This window comes from Solanum lycopersicum, chromosome 11, assembly GCF_036512215.1.
Source record: "Solanum lycopersicum chromosome 11, SLM_r2.1".
Lineage (NCBI taxonomy): Eukaryota > Viridiplantae > Streptophyta > Magnoliopsida > Solanales > Solanaceae > Solanum > Solanum lycopersicum.
In genome coordinates, this window is record NC_090810.1 from 8695989 (window position 1) to 8719095 (window position 23107).

The 23107-nt window shown below is 31.5% G+C and overlaps 3 protein-coding genes and 1 long non-coding RNA gene across 5 annotated transcripts; 2 read left to right on the plus strand and 2 right to left on the minus strand.

Moving 5' to 3' along the window:
• The first annotated feature begins 79 nt into the window (after nt 1–79).
• On the plus strand, nt 80–721 carry LOC138339639 (uncharacterized). The gene is made up of 2 exons (XR_011212511.1): nt 80–592; nt 680–721. It is a non-coding gene; the product is annotated as an uncharacterized lncRNA (long non-coding RNA).
• Nucleotides 722–1125: 404 nt separating this feature from the next.
• Nucleotides 1126–2424, plus strand: LOC138339690 (uncharacterized). The gene has a single exon (XM_069291590.1). The coding sequence runs from the start codon at nt 1126–1128 to the stop codon at nt 2422–2424; it is 1299 nt and encodes a 432-aa protein (XP_069147691.1).
• Nucleotides 2425–2877: 453 nt separating this feature from the next.
• Nucleotides 2878–5878, minus strand: LOC138339599 (serine/threonine-protein phosphatase 7 long form homolog). Of its 2 annotated transcripts, XM_069291423.1 has the most exons (6): nt 5752–5878; nt 4829–5622; nt 4551–4730; nt 4008–4433; nt 3400–3927; nt 2878–3299 (listed from the first exon to the last, which is right to left on the minus strand). In XM_069291423.1, the coding sequence occupies exons 2-6, from the start codon at nt 5618–5620 to the stop codon at nt 3090–3092; spliced, it is 2136 nt and encodes a 711-aa protein (XP_069147524.1). In that variant the 5' UTR covers nt 5621–5622; nt 5752–5878; the 3' UTR covers nt 2878–3089. The 2 variants fall into 2 exon arrangements, with proteins under 2 accessions (XP_069147524.1, XP_069147525.1); XM_069291424.1 differs by lacking the exon at nt 5752–5878 and having other exon boundaries at nt 5527–5622.
• A 3211-nt stretch (nt 5879–9089) lies between these two features.
• LOC101263865 (tetratricopeptide repeat domain-containing protein PYG7, chloroplastic) lies at nt 9090–13290 on the minus strand. The gene is made up of 5 exons (XM_004250326.5): nt 12888–13290; nt 12658–12718; nt 11115–11407; nt 10568–10714; nt 9090–9607 (listed from the first exon to the last, which is right to left on the minus strand). Exons 1-5 carry the CDS (start codon nt 13062–13064, stop codon nt 9326–9328), a joined length of 960 nt encoding a protein of 319 aa, XP_004250374.1. The 5' UTR covers nt 13065–13290; the 3' UTR covers nt 9090–9325.
• Between the last annotated feature and the right edge of the window lie 9817 nt (nt 13291–23107).

Below are 23107 nucleotides of genomic sequence, written 5' to 3' on the forward strand. Positions count from 1 at the left end.
GAAGTTCACATGTAAATAGTACATGAGACTTTCAATTCTATAAATTGGAAGTTATCCTTCATATTCATATTACTTTCAATCTTCCAATCTACCAACAATTTTAGGTAAAAACATTTGAATATTATGGGAGAGTCTAGCCAAAATTTCAGTCATTTGAATTGTTTCTCATCGGATTCAACTAATAGGTAAATAAAGTAATGTTTTCTTATTTCTTAAAAATTATTTTTCTTATATGTAATATATTTATATTATTATTTTTATAGGTATGATCAAATTCAAAATGCAGTGAGTTATTGTACACAAATTGTAAATAACAATGTTATGGGTGATGAACGAGTTGGTGAGTTGCACAATGATGAACCTTCCGAGCATGAATTAACAGACAGTGATGATATGTATGACGGCGATGATGATAATGTGGATAATGCACCTAATGCATCCATTGAAGATCAAAGTATTAATTATCATTCTACAGCGATTCCATACTTAGATCACACTGACGAAAATGCAGAAGATTTTATGTACACGAGAGATGACGGTTCCATTCGAACGGCACTTTGGAATTCAAACAATCCTAAACATATCCAGTCAGGTTCGATTGTTGAAAACTAAATATTTTATAGTTGTTTATTTATTTATTTATTGCATGTTGATTAATTTAATTTGTATATGCAACTAGGTATGTTATTTATGAATAAGATGCAAATGAAATCTGCAGTAAGAGCATATAGTCTTGCTATTAAAAAAGAATTTCTTTATGATCAATCCAAAAGTAAAAGTTGGAAAGTTATTTGCAAGCGTCATGAGTTAGGGTGTGATTGGATGATTCGGTTTAGAGAGATTTCAAGCGGTATGTGGAAGACAGGAAAAATGATTGAACCGCATACTTGTCTTACAGATAACTATAAGGAGGATCATTTCAATTTGAATGATAACATGATTGCCACTTCATTAATACCATATGTTATGCAAAATCCGGACATAAATATTAAGATGATCCGTGAAATTATCAAAGGAAAACATCACTATACTCCTAGTTACAGAAAAGCACAAAAAGGTCGAAGAAAAGCATTTCGAATGGTTTATGGTGATTTTGAAAGTTCATTTAAGGCATTACCTTGATACATGGCTGCACTACAATTATTCAATCCAGGCACTATTATTGAGTGGGAGCATCATTCTACAACAATGCAAGGTGAGCAAATTTTTAAATTTCTTTTTTGGGCTTTTAAACAGAGCATTGATGGTTTCAAAAGTTGTAGGCCGGTCATTTCTATCGACGGCACACATCTTTATGGTTTGTATGATATCAAATTGTTAATTGCGGTTGGAATTGATGCGAATGGAAATATTTTTCCACTTGCATATGCTTTAGTTGCACGTGAGAGTTTTGAGTCTTGGTCATGGTTTCTCAAGTTATTATGGACACATGTAGTTTGTGAACGACAAGGAATTGGTCTTATTTCTGATCGTCATCAAGGAATCTTGCAGTGCGTTCAATCTTATGATTGGTTGAGTCCACCCAACACATATCATAGATTTTGTGTTCGACACTTAAAAGCAAATTTTAATAAAAAATTTGTAAATAGTGAACTCGAAAATCTAATGTGGTTGGCTGCTACTGAGCATCAGGAGAAAAAGTTTATGCAACGGATGCAACAAATCAAAACATTGTCTCCTGCAGCATATGAATGGTTAAATGAATTTCCTTTGGAAAAATGGACGATGTATAAGGATGGTGGTCGTAGATGGGGTGCCATGACGACAAATGTGTCTGAGTCATATAATGGTTTATTGAAAAAAGCTCGGGGGCTTCCTGTGACTGCCATGGTTCGAATGACGTTCAAAGCTCTCGTTGATCGTTTTGTCGAAAGAAACAATCTTGCAATTGCATTACTTCAAAGTAATATGCCATGGCCACTTGCGATAGATAAAAAATTTAATGATTATTATCAAAGAGCTCAAGGGCACACAGATATGATGACTTACAACACAGGTGATGGAGTTTTTGAAATTCTTACTTTTGCTCATGATGGTAAAGGTGGAAATGTCCACAAGGTTACTGCAAAAGGTAAGAAATGTTCTTGTGGAAAATGGAGAAACTATCATATGCCTTGTTCGCATGCCATCAAATTTTGTGGACTTCGCGGAATCGAGCCAAAATCTTATGTAAGTAAATTCTACAGTGCAAAATATTACAAACGAACATACAGTGAGACATTTAATCCAGTGGGTGATGAAATGTATTGGCCACCAGCTCCTTTTAATTTAATTGCAAATACTGAATATTTGCGGACAAGTGGTACGCAAGGAAGAAGCCGACTTAAGAATGATATGGATATAGCTCCGGCTCGCATGACTAGAAAATGTAGTGTTTGTAAGGAGACAGGTCACACAAAGGCACGATGTCCTACTCGATTTTAAATATTTTGTATATGTTTTTAAGGTTAATGTGTTTTTATTATCTTGTTATTAATATTATGATATATCTTTTATATTTATTTGTTGACATGAATTTAATTTGTCTTCCGCATTTTAAATATTGTACGTAAAAAATAATGATTTTACCTAATATAAAAAGTATTGATTTGACTTAACATAAAAAGTATTGATTTGACTTATGATAAAAAAAAAGTGAATCCTGCAAACTTGTTCAAACATACAAAAATGTTGACAAAAAGTATTGATTTGAGATAAAAAAAAGTAAATCCTGCAAACTTGTTCAAACATACAAAAATGTTGACAAAAAGTATTGATTTGACATATGATATATCTTTTATATTTATTTGTTAACATGAATTTAATTTGTCTTGTGCATTTTAAATATTGTACGTATAATATCTTTACATTATTATTATATTACTGATTTGAACTCTATTAAAAAATAATGATTTGACCTAATATAAAAAGTATTGATTTGACATAACATAAAAAGTATTGATTTGACCTATTACAAAAAGAAAAGTAAATCCTGCAAACTTGTTCAAACATAATCTCATTACTTTGTTCAAACTTGCACGAAACAACAAAATTTACATATTTCAAAATTCGAATCTTCAGCCTTTTAGAATAAAGGTGCATAAAAAAAATTATTCTTCTGAATCCGAATCTTCTACATCTTCATTCTCATCTTCATTTTCATCTTCATTTTCAAAATCTTCCTCATTTTGATAGTGACTGCCTGTTCCACATCTAGTTGATTTGTGTAGCCTAGATGTTCTCCGAGGTGGATTTTGTCTATTAAGAACTAAATTTTGTGAAGCCCCAGCATTAAATCTTGAATCATCAAACGCAGTTACCTATAATACAATATAACATAATATAATCAAATAAACATGCAATAAAAATAAAAAAAATTATAAAAAGTTAAAAAAATTGTATGAAAATAATTATACTTACATTCGAAAAATTCAATCTTCCACCAAATGGAGAATTATGTATCGGAAATTCACGCATACCATGTTGAAAACCATATTGAGAACCACTAAATTGTGCAAACCCAGATATTGGAACCTGCGGAGTTACAAAACCAACTGTTTGCTGACTAGAAAAATTCGGATTAGTGTTAGAGGGCCCTACAGAAAAATCAAATATGGGATAATAAGGCTCGGGAGTCGCCACATTAGTGTTAGAGGGCCCTGCAGAAAAATCAGCTGTTTCACTAGTGGTCCTTCTACCTCGACGAGCACCCTCTCTCGGTGTTGTTTGTCGTGATCGGCGAGATACTTGTACTGGTGGTGGTTCATCGTATTGAGTGGGAGGATTGTAATCATGATCAAAGCTCAATCGCGTTCCCTGAAAGGCCGCATTCATTGACTCCATCGAAATACGAGCGACTTCCGCTGCATATTGTCTCATTTCATTAGATTGATTTTCATCATTTTCAATCATCCGAGCTCGACGATACTGCATTTCATGACCTCTAGCCTATAATGAATAAAAAAATATTAATAAAAAAAATTATTAAAGATTGACATAATAATTTGAAATTTATGTAATATACATACTAATGCCTCATGTCTTCCTGCCATGTGTTGATACCCTTTTTGTACAACATGTTGTGGATTTCCAATGACCATGCGGGTATGCCTCATGTACCAACGGAAGTAATCTGTTTGATCACTTACAAATGGAGGTCGAAATATACGATTTTGACGTTGTTCCCATAAATATTGTGTATAGTTAAATACATCTATATCTTCTTGTTTTATTTTTGATCGTTTATCACGCTTAAAATGATATTCGGAAAATTGGGTACACGGTCCAGGAATATGTTGTAAATAACCGAACTGTCTCACAACACGATCAACCATGTGCCACTCACGATAAATTCCATAAATCAGTGGCACCTGTGCCATCCAGACACGTTGTCCTGACCGACACCACTCAGGCAATCCATTAATAACATCTTCCGAATAAGGCTGCCAAATAAACTATAAAAAAATAATTAAGTAAGATAATTATAAAAACAACATTGGCAGAAAAAAATATATTCTTATTTAAAATAAAATAAAATATGAAAAGTATAAGATACTAATAATATTAAATACCTGTTCATCAGTTAGATTATCAAGTACATCCCTAATCACACCGATTACAGTTCGTGCCTCATTTTGATGATTTCTACGTCGCGTCCATTTACGTGCAAGTGCAGTTAAAGCCTCAAATTGATTGGTTCTTAGAGGCTTTGGCAATGATTGCAGGGGAATAATTCTTTCCCATGCCCAAATCTACAATAAATAAATTCACCATTACTTATAATGCACTTAAATTTAAAAGTGCATATTACTAGTATATAAAAAATATTTAATCAAAAAAATATGTATACCTGCACTAAAGAGAGAAATCCACAAACTTCATTTGATTTTTTCATTGACGCACGGCATAAACAATTATACAAATATGATAATGCGGCCGATCCCCATGCTTGAGTTGACATTAAATCTAAATTTCTCATGTCAATCAAAATGTCCAAATTAATCTTATTATTAGATTTATCCGGAAATATTGATCCACCACATAACCATAATAAATATAATCTAAATCTTTGTTGAACTTCATGCTCAGTTGAGTTATCGTTAATAACTTCCAAACCTTCTATATACTCAATCAATTTATATGTTGACAATCTACTAACACCAGAAAAACAACTAGTATCGGGTAACCATCCTGTTAATTGAAAAATCATTTCTTGTCTACCTATAATCCCTAAAGAATCAGCTCCATTTAAAATTATAGGACTACCATCTACTACCATTCCGAATAAAATTTCAATATCTTGTAAAGTTATGGTAGCCTCGCCAGTTCGCATGTGAAAAGTATGAGTTTCCGGACGCCACCTTTCAATTAAAGCAGAAATTAATCCGGAGTCATACGGCACACATCCAACATCAAGAATTCCTTTAAATCTACAATTTTCAAAATATTGAAGGATGCGAGAATGTAATGGATGATATTTTAAATGTTGCCAAAATTCAATATCACCACGACGCGTATATAAGCAACATCTCTCTTCTTTTATGCTACCATTCCAAATTCCTTCGGAACGATGATGAACTTGAATTTTTAATACATCATGCTCTACTGGACCAGGATGTACGTATAAATTTGATGGATCCATATCTATACACAAAAAATAAAAATAAAAATTAACATTAATATAAGTATCAAACGATTGAATATATCAACAATATCATATAAAAGTATAAAATTAATTAAAATAAATTAAAAATAAAATAAATTTAAACTCACCTTATAAAGAAAATGCTTTTAAAAACTTTAGAAAATTTGAAGAATAACAAGAATTTTAAGATTGTGGAAGATTGAAAGTAGATTGGATTGGAAGATTGAAAGATTGAACTACCAATTTATAGAATTCAAAGTATGAAAAATTGAAGTACCAATTTATAGAATTCAAAGTATGATGTACTATTTACATGTGAATATTTTTTTTAAAACTTACAATAAAAACAAAGGTTTACTATTGTGATGTCATCCACTTTAACTTGTGAAAATTTTCTTCAAATTATACAATAAAAACAAAAAATTTTACTATTGTCATGTGATCCTTTTCACTTTATATATATATATATATATATATATATAAAAGTATATAATTTTGTTTTAAAAAAAATTAAATAATTTTTCTCATTTAATTTTTTATTTAAAAAAATTAATTATTTGAATTCAAATATTATTTAAATTTAAATTCAATATAATATCTTTTTTTAGAAAGAAAATATATTTAGTTATTTTTAATTTTTTAAAAATAATGTATATTTTCTTATAAATTATATACATAAGTTAACATTTTTTAAATTTTTTTTTATTTAAAAAATTGCTTAGCGATTTAATAACAAATTTTTTTTTTTTTTAAATAAATCGATGCCTAAGCAGCGATTTATAAAAAAAAAAAAATTGATATAAATCGCTGCTAGAGCAGCGATTTACATAAAAAATTTTTTTTTTATTTTTGTAAATCGCTGCTAGAGCAGCGATTTATATCAAAAAATTTTTTTTTTTTTTATAAATCGCTGCTAAGGCAGCGATTTATATTGGAAAATATATATATATTTTTTTTATAAATCGCTGCACTGGCAGCGATTTTAAAGAAAAAAAAAATTTTCTTCGTAAATCGCTGCCAGAGCAGCGATATACCTTATTTTTTTTAAAAAAAAAGAAAATTAAAAAATAATGTTAAATCGCTGCCCTGGCAGCGATTTGTAAGAAGAAACATTTTGAAATCGCTGCTTGAGCAGCGATTTCATTTTTTTATTAAAAAAAAAAATTTTGGCAAAATCGCTGCCTCAGCAGCGATTTTACTTTTTCAGTCAAAGTAAATCGCTGCGTCGGCAGCTATTTTACCGTTTTGGTTTATATAAAATTTTATATACCGTTTTGGAATTTTTGTTAATATTTTTTACCCTTTGAGTTTCGGACTCACATATATAGTCTAATTTTATTGAATTAACTTTCAAAATTCAATAAGATTGGAGATATCAAAAGAAAGGGAGTGTTATTAATTCTTTTATTGTGGATTAATGACGAAAAGATTTTGCATGCAGACAGGTCAAGATAAAGTCAGTGGAATGGAGGTATATCTAATAATATGCATCATTGGTTTTACTTCATTGAAAATGTAGGAAATTTAAAATGGACAGAATTTTATTTAAGAAATAAAAAGTGATGTGTATTTTATTCCCTTTAATGATAATATCACTTGGTATTTTGAAGATACATTTGATTCATGTTTATCAGTTTCATGAATATTGAGGTTGACATTACTTTATAACGAAGAAATTTACACTTAGAACAAACTTTTTGATTTGGTTGAACAACTCAAGAAATATAAGCATAAAAGCTCATAGGGTTTATCAAGGATGTCACGTGTCCCTCCGTTTGGTTTAAGAGTATACAGAACCTAAAAATAACGATAAGGGTGTATACATATGTAAAAAGTATAACGAATGGTACACACATACTGCTAGACTCGTAAACTACTTGATCTAATTATGTGCAGACATGTCAAGGACTTGGGTATTGGTATTGACATGAATGGAGGCAAAACAGTGCAACACAGGTTTAAGGTGCTTGGGTGTTGGCAAAGCAACTTGACACATGTAAGGCTTACGTGCGGGCTAGAGTCATCGGCAAGGCAGCGTGTTGGCTTGACAAGGGAAAGCTGTGAATTGCTGAAATAAAACTAAATGTTGGAGGGCAGCTAAAATATTCTAATTGTTGGAAGTTAGACTGAAATATTCTAAGTGTTGAAATGTAGCCTGAAATATTCTAAGTGTTAGAATATTAATATTTCGTGTGGATAAGGATGTAATTTGAATTAGATTCTATCTGTTAGAAATATAGTTGTTGGAAACTTTAGTTTGAATCTTGTGATTCTATCTGTTAGAAATATAGTGTCAGACAGGTGTCATTTGTAACTGCGGCATGTAACTGCCATGTGCAGAAATTTTATAAGAGTGGAAATTTCGTTTAAGGCTATTGAGTGTGATTCTGGCCTTAGACAAATTCGTGAAGCCTTTCCTTTGTATTAGTTATAAGATTAATAACGGTTTGGACGAGTTCTTGTACATTCTGTTCGTTGTTTAACTTTGTTGCTTAAGTATTTCAATACTTAGTCAAATCTGTGTGAGTAAGATAGGCTGAGTGTTGCAGACGTTTGCAGGACTGCCTAGGGTGGTGTTCGGTAAAAATAAATCGACCCTCTTTCACATACCATTTATGATAGTTTTGGGGTTTGTCTCTTTTCCGTAAAATCTATTATTCATAGCCTAACTAGACAAAGTCTTGCTTCAAACATAGGAGTTTCTAAGAGTGAAATTCGAGAAAAATAGGCGATTAAATTAAAAATTCTTGAAGAAGTTATGCAGTGACAACCTGTATAGCTGAATAGAGCACCCACACTACATAGATTAGGCGTATAGACTTTCCAACCCATTTTAGTGGAGGAGTGCGTTATTTATTTACACCCATCAGTTTGCAAGGAATTCAATACCGAGTTTGATGGACACACCATCTTGCTTCAAACATTGGAGTTGTTAAGAGTAAAACTTTGAGAAAAAGAGTCGATTGTATGGAAATCCTTCAATAAGTTGAGCAAGCACATCGTATATTTCTTAAATAGAGACCTACACTACACAAAAAATTGATCATTAGTTGCAATTAATTCTCTATGTATATGTTCCTAAAATCTTTAGCGACATTGCTTCTAATAACACTTAACTAATGCCAGTAAAAACTTTAACACTCTTGACGAAAATCAATATTTATTGCCGCAAAAAATTGTTTTTGTTGTAGTGCTACTTGTATAGATTAGGCATACAAGCATTCCAATCAAATTTAGTAGATATAAATAAACAAATTGCTGTTGCTGCTTACTTTTTAAGGCAATAAGGAGGCTTTCCAGGTAAGGCTAAGAAATGTTTAAACAAATTTATAAGAGAAGGGCAGGAATCATCAACTTAGTTGCGAAGACTCTCGATGTCACACCCGTGTCAAATTCTTCAAAATTGCACTATTTTTGGTGAATTCAATATGCACATGTTAGACAACTTTGAGGAGTCGGAGCAACATAGATCATCAACAGTTCTCTTGATTCTATGCAAATAAAGTAGAATAGACACTGTTCATTTCATTTACACCAAAAACAGAAAGTTCAAACAACTTCTATTATGGAACATCCAAAACTTCAACATGGCCATGACAACGAATTCCACTTGTGTAGGAGAAAGCGGAAAAAGAGAACAAAAAGAGCTCCTCAAAAAGATAATCAGCACAAGTGTGTAAAAGAACTAATGGGCTAGCTATATCAACTCTTCTTAGATTTCACTGATACTCCTTTATACATTGTTACTTTGTCCTTCAATGCATCGCGCCTAGGACGAGCTATTTTGTTGTTAGGATCAAAAAGAAGTACCTCTTCAAATGCATTTAGAGCAGATGTTAAGTCTTTGGTTTTCTCATATGCATCGCCAAGGTTGTTCCATGCCGTGACATAACCAGGTTGAACTTTTACAGCATTTTCAAACTGAGCAATTCCTTTGTCAATTTTCCCATCAAGTACATAACTGACACCAAGGGCATTGTAAACCTGTAAAGATGCACAAAATTTTAAGGGAAGGGAGCAGAATACATAACTCAGATACCTGAAAAGAGTTGGTACGCAACAGCAAAAAAAGTATTGGCTGCTAAAACCTTTTCTCAAGATATCTTCCAAACTGTTGGGAGTAAAAATTCTATAACTGTCTAAAACGATTCTTTAGAAATACATCCTTTTGAAGTCATAGTTTTCTGTATTGGTTAAATTTCATTTAACAGAGATTTGCTTAACATTCTCAGACCATGCCATGATACAAGCTTCCTAGTTAGATGTTCAATCAGCTCCGAAGTATTTGGAGTTCCGTGATGCATATTACGGAATCCTGGACAACATGACCAGTCCCCTAATCTTCATGGCTCCATCAACCAAAAAATAAAAAGAATAAGACTGGAACATCAAGCTTATTTCTACCACAACCAGTCAACCTCATTTCTTCTAAGGAAAAATCCTGATTTCCTCAGGAGTTATCCAGAAGTTATTCTGTCCTTCTAATACAACATCTTCATAACAAAAAGAAGAAGATTATTTTGTCCTTTTGGCCCAGTGATGCAGGCCCAATGTTGGGATCCCACGTTATGTCGATGCTCCAAATACACAACCATGGGTTATTGTCTACTTATATGATCTTGAACAACCTTCACTTCATGAACTAGCTTTTGAGGTCCATTTTCTATACAAATTTTCTAGATTTTGATAGAGAAATAATTTGTGAGCTGGGAATTTCAGCAGTTTCTAGCAGACTTTTGAACTTTTTTTTTTTTTTTTTGGCAGTAAGTAAAAGTTTGATCCAGGGTAAAAGAGATTCTTCACATGTTCATCTGGATAAATGTGCATTCATTTGTATCAAAAATTTATATATGAAATGAGAATTGCTATAGAGAAGGTCCTTTATCATTTATATAAAATTATAAATGATAAATGGAACAGAAATTGTTGAAGAGTAGTTCATACTTGGGCAAGATCCTGATCATCTCCATCCCACTTTTCTACTGCCTGAAGAAGGTATTTGGTTGCAGCTGGGTAGAATTTTCTCCTCAACATCACAGCTCCAAGTTCAAAAAGCTCTGTGGCACTGGCATCACCACTTCTAACTTGCTCCTGTGTTGTGTGACAAATAAAACAGTGTGTTCAGAGGTAGAGAATGAGAGTTGCATTCTCGCATCTATGCGCAAGTTGTTCTTGCAACTGATATAAACGTGTACAAATGTGATATGGAATTATAGATTAAAAGTCAGCTATTGTTGTCTGAGGGAAACAAATAGAATAATTCATATTGATATCTCCAAGTCAAGATTTAAACACAATCTTCTTTCTTTTTTTCTCTTTATAAAGCATTCTTCTCCTGCTCTACCTTCAGGAGAATACAATGATATATATATATATATCTTAAAAAGAAGTTTGCATTTGTAGATCTAAACCATACAGATGCATACTATATACGTTTCAAATAAATGGCAAAGCATTTATACACAACGAGAAAAGACATTTAGTCACATACTTGCAATTCTTTGGCAGAAAGATCAAGCTCTCTGCGGACAAGGACTTGCCGAATCACAAAGAAACTTCCAACCCCAAGCAATGCTAGTAGTAAAAGCAGGTAAGTAAGCTGGATTCCCAGTTCAAATAATTCCCCGACCTCATAAACCATATTTACTCTGACACCTTCACTTGCTAATGCCACTTGCCCAGATGTCAACCAGAAGATAGATCCACATGAGAAAGCTGATAGAGAAAGAATCTCCCCACTACTAATGGTAATATCTCCGCCATTCAGCAACATCTCTGGCAATTCTGCAATGGGAAGCCAATGACGGGACCTTTTAGTTCATGCAAAATCTGTGCAACAAAGCATTATTATCATATTTATGGTTCATAGCAATTATATTAGGCAATCTTCCTCTGTTTGTGTATAGAGGATTTAACACAAAACAAGAAGTTCCAAACTTCTGTTGGAATGATTTCTTACTTGTTCATAGAAGAACAAGGTGATGTCCTTTTGGAAATTAATCTCAAAATTATACACAGTCGTGAATATATTTACAAGTCCGAGGTAAGGATTTGTGTCACAGGTCATAAGAAGTTGATTGAAATTTCAGTTTGCTTTCCATTCTGAGGATGAGGGTGCTTTTTCAGTGTTTTTTTTTATCAAAAACCAACAGATCAGTCGAAAAGCATTAGTGGAGTTAAAAATGTAATCATAAGTATGATTAGAAGCTAAATCATCCATCCTACCAATCTCATCATCTCTTGATCTTTCTCAAGCTAGGAGTTAAGTAGGTCTGCATACCTTTCTAAGGGAAGATGATATTTTTTTTTCTTTTTGGTAAATCTATAGGAAAATGATAATTGTTTCCAAACATTTGATAGACTGCCACAAAACTAAAAACAATATATAAACATTCCAATTAAAGAAGAAAAAAAAGTATGTGTACGAAAATCTACATTTCTCAGTCTCGACTATACCAATGCAGGGATCTAGAACTAGCACTTCAAATAAGATGATCCATCCTACCCAATGTGTCATATTTTCACTAGACATGAAGATTTTAGTTTGACTTGAGTATTATAGAATCAATAAGAGAAGAAAACACTACTAGTTGATGATATCAATAAGTAAAATACCAGTTGTCTAGTTAAATAAAGAAAACATCCCATCAAAGATAAAAATTGTCTAGTTAAATGAATTAATCCTTGAAACCTGTAAAGGTTACATTAGATAATTTTATAATATGGATTACGGATAGAGAGAACTAGTAAAGTGCTTCTATGTAACAACAAGGTCACGGATTTCGACCTGTGAAAATAGTCTCTTATAGATATGAAGCACAATAGACCCTTGTGGTCCGTCCCTTCCCCACACCCCACGCATCATGGGAGCTTAGTGCACCAGGCTGCCCTATTTTTGTTTTACAAGGACTAGCAAGGCCCTAGCTACGAGAGGGAATTCGTTCAGGACTGACCGCCATCAGGAAAATTTTGCCCATGTAGCATCAATTAGAGTTATTTTTCAAAGTTAATCATTAAAGAAGAAAAAGAAGTACCATCAACTTTCTCTGAAAGCAAAATTGGGAGTGATTCTGATTTCCTGGCATAAATCTTCAGCTGTAAACAATATAGACAAAACTTAAGAATACCCAAAAAGAGATAAAAACAAATCAACAAACGCATCACTAAAGAGCTCTCAACAACAGAGTAATCGACAGCAGTCACTCAAATAATCATCTACAAGCATATCAAGAAAACACAGCAACCCAAAAATTAGGGGAATTACCTGAATTGAATTTCCCTTAATGGGTCTTCTTGGAAAGTGATAAGAAGCTGATTTTGAACCACACCGACCATTTAAATCAAGAAAACAACCATTTTTACTCCCACTTGTTGCAATTTTAGCTGGAACAAGAACAGATTTTTGCAGAGGAAGTGAAATGGTGGACTGTATCATTAGCATTTCTTTTCTTCTATCTACAAAAAGGGTATATTTTTATGATTCAAATTACTGAAGAGTAAACTGGGAAGCATCAAGATTGAATTTTTAGGGGCATAAGATGAATCATTCTTGGTAAAATTTTCTTCTGTTTTTTGCTTCTTGAGGATAATAAAGTTTATCTCAACCAACTCTATCAGGAGTGGAACTAAACCGGACCGGCCGGTTTTAGCTTTTTCTCTTTTTTCATAACTTTCGAAATGGATCATATTTGTCTTTGTACTTTTGGAAAAGCATTACGTTTATACTTTTTTGGTATATTTGATCTAACTTCCGAAAAGGATCATATTTGTCTTTGTACTTTGGAAAAGCATTATGTTTATACTTTTTTAGTATATTTGCTCCTTATCGTCCAACATTCGGCCACATATTTATGCTTGAACAATTAAGTGTTATGTCACCACTTTTATTATACTATGTGGCGCTTATATTTCTCCTACATGGTTATATTTTTGATATAATTAAATTTACTTTTTATTTAATATTTTACCTAATCCACTTGAGTAAAACCCGATCCACCCAATTTGATAACTTGTTAACCCTAAACTGATAGACCCAATCGGTCATTTTCTGTTTATCATTTTGCCCCTATCAATGTTGAACCCGAGTCATTTTTATTGAGTTTGAAAATTTTGTTTAAACCTTTGAGTTAAAAGTTGAAAATTTAGTAAGTTTTGAGTTTAAAAGGCTAAGTTGTTAAGAAAATGGTGTTCAGTGTTTTTTAGAGTTTCGAGTGTCGAAATACGTTATTGTTTGGGACAAACATGCGGCTCATATGAGGATTTTGTATCAATTTTGTCGCATCAATCTGGTTATATCCCCAGTTTAATAGTGATGACTATTTGTATTGTTCTATTTGAATTAGTTTGATCTGTTGGATTATCACGCTAAACAAATTAAACTCCAATATTTTGATGAAGAATTTGGACTACTTTGAAGAGATTTTTTTTAAGATAATCTTCCTCTGTAATGTACTAATAACAAACATTAAGGTCATGGTCAACTAAATAATATAAGATAGTCCATGATCAAGAAGTGTGTGTGATATTGAGAAATATAATGGTGACGCATGGGAAATTTCGAATGAGAAGAGGGGACTAGAAAAAGTTATTCAAAGAGCTGATGATAAAAATTCAAAAATAATGTATTGGAAATACTTGAATCATCAAATTATGATGATGCAATGCACAATAATTCTAGTCCTATTTTGGTTCAAAATAATCCTCAAGCTCAACAAGACTTGAATCATTGTTTGTTGGTGGAACAAACATTTGATAAAAGATATACAAGGTGTTGTTTGAGGTCCAAAATAATCCATTTTATATCGAAACAACTGTTGGAAATCAAGTTGTTCGTAGAAACGACGTTCAAATAAGTATTACTATTGTTGAGTTTGGAGAAATCTTTAGTTTCTATGGATATATAAAGACTTTGGGGGCGTTGGGGGGATGTCGAGCGTTCATCGAAAGAAAAGGGGCATGTCTCAACTTTGGCAACTATAGAGACATCACAATATATCGATGGTTACAAGTGAAAAGACTATAGTTATACTCAGACAAATAGTTTGATGACTTCTAGTGGGCAAAAATGTGTTACAAGTAAGAGACAATGGGTGAATATGATAGAAGAAGAGGATGAGCATGCCACACCTCAAAAAAAATTATGTTCGTGACAAGGATGTTATTGATGTGTTGATGAGTTGTAATGTTGAAAAGTTAAATTCCCTTAACACACATTAACATTAACAAATAACTACTAGTTGGAGGTAGTAGTATTTTAATTTCTCCCCAAAAGGGTTTGCTAACCTACAAGATGAGGAAAGCTTTGAGGAAGGTGAAATAGAGGATTGGTTGGTGTTTCACCCAAACGCACACACAAGTGTAGTTGAACGTGCTAGTATTAAAGTAGCTCTTTTTAGGAGTAGAATATTATATTCACAGAGACTTAAGATTAGATGTATTCAATTCTTCCAACAATTAAAATTTAGAACAAGTGCTATCAAGATAGTGATCTGAGATTTTGAAAGATTAATTACCTAATTATTGAAGTAAACTACTATGACTCGATTTCAATTGGATTTCAAACAATGACTTGGGGAATTCTTAGGCTATAACCTTTGTCATGCAAACTATCTTATTTAATGGATGTCAACAAATAGTCAAATCATTACAAGGTTATATGTATGGTCATGGTCTCCCGGCCTCTAATCACCTACGGTAATTGACAGTCTAACTACATCATTGAGCGTCGATAGGCTAAACCAACTATCGAGCATTACGATTTCGGCATGTCTATCAACCTAAGTAAGTTTTCTAGGTATGTACCTATCCTAGATATAAAAAAATTAACCGTAAACTATAACACCTCGCCATTTGAAAGAGTTAGAATTGGAAATAGTCATTTCAGGAAAGAATGAAAAAATCTGGAGATTTGTAAAGCTATGGTAAGTTTGAGTTTTTGGTCAACTTCAAACGATCATAATCCTATCTCAAGATGTGTTAGGTGTGCTTCGAGATATTGTAGGAAAGTCTTGGAATAATCTTTCCAGCGGTTGCGCGATTCCGAGTTCGTATGAGTGAAATATGCCTATTTGAAGTTAGGTTGTTCAAATTAAGAAAAGTCTAATACGGATTTTGGAATGGTAGTTTGGTATTTGCTTTACCAAATTATTTTAATTCGTTTTTAAGAGTTTATTTAGGGTCTAATATGAATTAGATCAGTTCAGGAAATTGAAAATTCACGCTAGGGCTTGGAGAAATGAGAAAAAAAATCAAGATTCGTTTATTTCTTGGAGATTTTCGTGTGCATTTTGCCAAGGGTTAATCCCTACGAGGTATGTGAGATCAATAGAGTTTGGTCAGGTCACCCACGCGCCAATCATGATTCAATTCAGCGAAATTGTAATGTTTTGAAAGCAAATCCTGTAAGATCTTGATGTTAATTCGTTTGAAATCTTGTGGGTTCTGTTGTTGAAGTTCCTTGAGGTTGATTCATGTATTTAGGTGTGAATTCCGAGTTGAATCTTGTATATATTGAGGGTATAGTCAACTCTAAGTGTTTGGGGAAGAACTTAGTTGAAATAGGGGGTTTAGAGTTGAAAAACAATGGAAAAAAGTCGCAGTTCACCTAAGCAGGGGCCTGGGGCTCCCGGCCCGGCCATAGCGCCCTAACTGGGGCTCCGAATTTTATGATCTGGGGCGCCCCGCGCCTCTCAGGGCACCACGGACGCCAGTTCTTCCCCATTTGTTCCCTTCTTATCGTACCAGTTCCTTAGAAACGTACCTATGATTCCAACACTCTAAAGTACATCTAAACATCATGAAATCATCCATAAATATGAGATCATGAACCTTGATCCTTGAATCGATAATTCAATTCAAGGAAAGTTAAGAGTCAAGCTAAGAAGTTAAGAATCAAGTGAAGAGAAGTTCGTAAGAGTTTTTGAAAAGTCTTTTACAAAAGTTTCAACTTCGTTTTAAGTCTTAAGCTTTGAGTTAACTAAAGAATAAGAGTAAGAGTTCATTTCTTCAAAGATCATATGGAAACTAAGTATTTTCAATAGTTAAAAAGTTTTTACATTTGAGCAAGAAAGGAAACACTCGTTTCCAAGAGCTTTTTTAAGCTAAGTTTTGAGTTATTATCTCAAACTAAAGGAAAAGTTTTGTTTTAAAAACATATGAGCTAAGTATACTTTTGTGAGTAGTATTGAGCACCAATATGGGGATGCGAGTTCATAAAAACTGAAGTCTGCATAAACCATGTAGTCATTATGGGTAGAAAAGGATACTCTTTAGATAATTTCTTAGCATAGACTAGTGATCCACTTACTCAAGGCATTCTATATGACGGCAAAGTATAGGATAGTTCTGGCAGCATGGGCAAGATGTTGTATCATCACTTAGGCTCATAGTGGCGGTTGTCAGTTAGAGAAACTCTTACGATATTATATTAATTTATATGTAAGCTAAATTATAATTGCATTTCTTTTTTAAAAAAAAGGTGAGTTGCTACCTCCTATTTTAAATGTTTTGTATAACTGCACTGTTTTACTTGGCATCTGAGTTGAGTAAATTCAAGGTAAGTGTTCTTTTCACATTCCTTTCAAATTTATGTCTTGTTTAGTATTCCCCTCGTATACTCATACATTTAATATACTGGCGTTATTTAGATTGTATCAATTTATGATGCACATACAAGTAAACAAGATCAACATCCAGCGCCTCATTGATCCAGATGAGCACTCAAAGTCAGTTGGTGAGCCTTTTTGCTTTCTGTTGGGCTTCTTATACATTGCTCTAGTACTTTGGTAGTCAGGATGATCGGGGGTCTTGCCACGACATTCTTCCTTGTTTTAGAGGCTTCATAGTCATTTACTAGTTCATATTGTTGTGTCTTATGTTAAGACTTGAGTTGCCACATGTGGCTAGTTGAATGTTTACCCTTGAACTTTCTGAGTTTAATTTGAGACAATTGTTTTATAAGTGCATTTGATCATTGTAAAAATGCTTAGAGTATTCCTTTGAGAGGCTAACAAGGTCAAGGGTTCGTTTGGGGCCAGAAATGGTTCTTGACTGTCATCCCCACCTAGGGTGTAGGCTCGGGATGTTACATAAACATAGAGAAGAACATGTCCTTTTGCCCCACTTCTATCCTACCGATTTCAATTTTGGCCAAGATATTTACTTCAATGGTGGCCAGTCACGGAATACTAAAGTAAGGATAAAAGAGAAATTCGTATGATAATCAAAATGAATCCATTAAAATCAATAAAAGACATTGATCATGTAGTCACATCCTTAAAACTAGGAAATTAAGTTACTCATATACGATTTTCAATTATGTAATGTTCAATTAACATGACAGAGATAGAATGGAGTAAGTTTAGGAATAAACCCTAAGAACATATGAAACAACTCCCGAATTCGTTGTTCTTTCAAGAACCCAGAGAAAGAATGATTAATAAAATAAAATGATAGTCTATTTATAATTTTAGAGAGAAAAAAAGGGAGACGCCTTTTTGTTTTAGCTTCAAATGTATTCCTGCTACAAACTCTTCTGTCTCAACTAGAAAATAATTAATTCTCTCTCCACTGCAGCATATTTCAACTCATAATGGCTTCCACTTTTATTTGGCACATTCTTACTTTTACTCTCCCGCTTGGACCAACTCTTCACTTCACGATTTCCACTTTCGTGCTTGTTTTCCCAACCTACAATCACTGATCACAATGGTTAGTCCAAATGAAATATATGACTCAAACTTCATATCTTTCTTGGTTGTTATACTTTTTTCATTATTTAAGCATCCTTATTTGTTAATAGTCATAGAGTGTACTACAAACTTCTTGGTGATAAAAAAAAAAATACATAGTTATATCTAGCTATTATCTTCTTCATGCTTGTTAGTTAATAGCGGTTTCTAACTTCGTTAGGGATTGGCAAGGTAAGGTGTAGTCCCCATTGCTTCTACTTATCCCTATTGAGATTTTTTTTTTAATAAATGGCTGCTAGACACTCCGTCTAGTGGTAAATTTGCTAAAAACAACAACAAATGAGATGGTTTGGTCATGTTCTACATCGACATCCAGATACTTACTTCGATAAAATCTTGTTCACATATGATGTTTACACCAAATCAACTAACTGATCATGGCTAAATCATAAGTTAATTAAGTGTATTGTATGAAAACATAGTGAAAGGAGACATGCTATACCTATAATCACAAGAGAGTTATCTCGAAAAACATACAAAGCTAGCGATATAAGTTATTTGATAACTCAAGATAACAATTTATAAATGTCAATACATTTACTGAGATTCAACATTTTCTAGGAGACAAAAATAGAAATTTTCTCGTATTTCTCATTTTTAGTTTTATAAAATTGGTCGCAATAGACTTAACTGAAGTTTGAATAAGTTTTCTTTTATTAGTTAATATAAAAGAAAAGAAAATAGCATCTAGTCAAATTTACGATAAAAGTCATAATTATATATGTTGATCTTTAGAGTTACTATAACTAACAAAATAGATTTCTAAAATCAATTCTCTTTTGACTATTTAAATCATATATAAAGCTGGTATAAAAATAATTTTTATTGTATTTCTCTGTTATGGACTTTTGTAAGGATTTTGAGATGAACTTTTCAAAGTCCATTTCTCCAATGGATTACTTTGAAAGGCTGCCAGAAGGCTGCATTTTTTTAAGTACTAGTTTTCGAGAACGTGAGTTGCATATTTATCTAAAAATACTTCATACAATGTTTGTAGTGTAAATAATAAATTTAAACAATATATATATCAAGAATTAGCTATTATGCATGAAAAATACTACTTTCAATCACATTTTTACCGACCCAAAGGTATATATGTACATTTCACAAATTTCGTCAATAATTTATTTCCTCGTAAATTTAAAAAATAATGAAGTTACAATGGTTCATCAACTTATAAGACACCGTTGAATCTCTTCATGTTCATTTTTTTTATCTTTCTTTAATTTTTTTGTTAGTGAGTTGGATTCACTTGTACAGAATCACATCAACTTTTTGTCTTGTAGGATATTCCATTGATTGTCATGAATGCAGTGATAAAGCTAGAAGTCTTTCTTCTTGTCCTTGTGTAAAAGACTCTTCTTTTTTTTTGAGAATCCAATTAAGTGTACTGTCTCAACTTCTATAAAATGATTTTTGTTTACAAATCAAACCAAAATTTTATTAAGAACATATCAACTTACATAAAAATAATTAATTGCATATAAGGAACAATGATTTATTACCTGAAAATCGATACCACTTGAAACGGTTCAATATGTGTTGCTTCACTTACTGCATCATCACTATGAAATATTAGCGTCATTTCTTAATTGTATCTTCATAAAAAAAGTCAAATTTAAAAATTTTTATTAGTAGTTGAAATATTCAACAAACTCATATAAAAAAAATAAAGATAACATGATTACATGAGAAAGTATAATATATAATATAGGAAAATGGAGAATCTACTAATAGAAGATAAAAACGTTACAAATTAAGTGATCCGTGAAGAGACCTTTTGATATCTTTGACCTAACTGGCTAACACCTTAATATGAGTTTTTTTTTAAAAAAAAATAATGACAATGGTTCAAAGAGCATAATAAAAGTAGGTAACTTAAAAGGCTAAATCATTATTGCTTTATTTTTTAAATTATTTATTCCAATGCATGTATACTTTTTTATCTAGTAAAATTTTATCTAGAAATCAATTATGAATGTTTTCGCTCTTCCACCTTCCGAGGATATTAAATAGTTTTAATGCATTCAGCTTATCAATAATGAAGGACGATAAATTTGCACTTTCAAAACTGAATTTGGTTTTTATTATGTTATTAATTTCAGTAAGTATAATTTAATAATATTATATGAACTAATATTTAAAAATAAATAATTATTATAGGGGTACAATGGTAATTCAACTTTGAATTTTTGGAGCTTCACACTTATAATAATACTAGTTCTCGGAACGTGCATCGCACGTTTGTCCCCTAATTGATATTAGAAAACTTTAATTTATACAGCTAAGTTCAAATCTAAGTCATTTCATATATAAGTTTAACATAAGAATATAACTCTGCACAAAATATAACATGAAAATAATGTGTTAGATATTGGAGGTTTGATATATTAAATACTTCATGAAAAATAAACATTTTATTTTATCAGAGGAATTAATATATTTTAATAACTAAACACATAAGTTTTAATAATAAAAAAAAAATTATCTATAAAAAAAAAGATACGTATAAAGAAAAATATTACAAAATATTTTGGCGGTATATCATCAAATTTTATAGGAAAAATTACAATTTCAAACGGAAAAAAAAAAGTAAATAAAGACATGACATCCATAATAAAAGACATCACATTAAAATATATAGACAAAAATATTTTCATACTAATTGAATTATATTTTGTTAAAAGTAGACTCACTCTAGACAAAACATGACTTACTCTAGACGAAACATATTATATGTATAAAAAAACTACAATCATATAATAATAATAAATAAGACAAACAGAAAAGAAGACATGATATGTTAAGAATAAAGATAATATATATATATATATATATATATATATATATATAATGAATTCTGAAACAATATTATTCAATGTTTCGTTTAGTCATTTTTTATTATAAATTATTTTTATTTTTATTTTACTTTTGCACTTATTTTTGTACCTCTCTATAACAGTTAAGTACATGAATTTTTTAAACAGTTGAGATTACATATAAAAAGGAAAAAGTAAAAATATGTTGGTTTAAAAAGATAAATGATTACGAAACAATGAAAAAGACATAATCATTATTCTATGAGATTTAACATGTTTACCCTAAAAATAATTAATGATAAATACAAAATGTGATTAGTTTTACTATATATTTCCTAAAAATAGAAGAAAGGTTGAATACAAAAATACAGTAATCAACTACGAAGTTATATTTAAAAACTCAAAACGATGGAGATATGAAAAATAAATATTTACTTACAACTTCATATTGGAGTATATTCATCTTGTAACTATCATAATTTACATATTTCTCAACAAAAAGAAATGAATATGCATGAAATTTTAACGAATACAAATAAATAAAATAGTAAGAATTCTTATAATTACAATCTGGTAATGAAAATTTTACAAGGGATGTAAACTAACAAGATGATTACAAACTTGAATAACACAAGGAATATAAATAATGTGGTGTGAGTATGTTTGATAGACTCTTCACTTACCCCCACTTATCTTACAAACTAAAATTGAAAGGTTACTAGACTCTTCATTATCTACATTTAATTAGTACATGAATATATGATGCATTCTATTTAATATTTAATTAATTAAATAGACATTAATATTAATTTATTTTAAAGGTAAAATGGCAATTCAACTTTGAGTTTGGAGCTTCCCAATTATAATAATATATGATATGATTTACAAAAATCATTCGCAGCAAGCTCAATAATCTTATCATCAAAGCAATTCAAAGTTGTTGCAAAATCGAATGATATTTGGGGAAAATGTTTGCCCTCTAATTATCAAGAACAAATTGATAGATCGGAGTTTCCTCCGATTCGCGACACCAAAAACAAGTTTGTTTTTTAGTCTTGTGATTCTCCCATTCTCCTTGATGGATAAAATCTCATTTTGATATTGTTGGTTTTTTCATGATTAGTTATTTTGTAACACTGGTCTCTGAAACCAGGAAAAAATAAAGAACTACTCTACATCTGCTTCTCATCAACACAAGTACCAAACAAGGGTGGAGTTGTATGTCTATGATTCAATTTCAACAACGGTCGAAGATTTATGATACTCACATGATTACTTTGCATAAGCTCCATCCTGCCATGATAAAGGTTGTAGAGGGGAAAAAAATACTACTTCTCCTTCTTCAACCACAATTTTGCTTTAGATTTTTTATATGTTCTCCCATTCCGGTATTTCAAAAAAAAAATTATTGAAGGATTTTCTTTATTTTAAACATGATGATGAAAGTATATATTTTTTTGTCGTAGTTGCTGGCTCGAAAATAAAAAAGAAATATTCTCTTTGGTCATATGTTTTTAAAGCTTTCTAAATACTTTGAATTGTTAACTAGAGTTATAGTATATTTATTTATATAGTTTCCAAATATACTTAATAGATTGGAATAATAGTTTAATGTTTCTGCTGCAATAACAAAAATTAAGGAGAGAAAACAAAACCGAATTGGGCGAGCGGCCAACACATATTGATAGGGCAAATATGCCCTTTAATTTGGGTTCGAATCACATTTATATCCTTAAACTTTGGATTTGCACAAGTAAACACTTAAACTTATATAAAGTTGAACAAATAGACACACAAGTCATTTTTGTCCTACGTATATTTTGCCATGTAGGACTCGTGTGTTTATTTATTTAAAAATTGAATAGATAAAGTGTGTATTTGTGCATTTTGAGAGTTGGAGTTCAAAGTTAAAATTT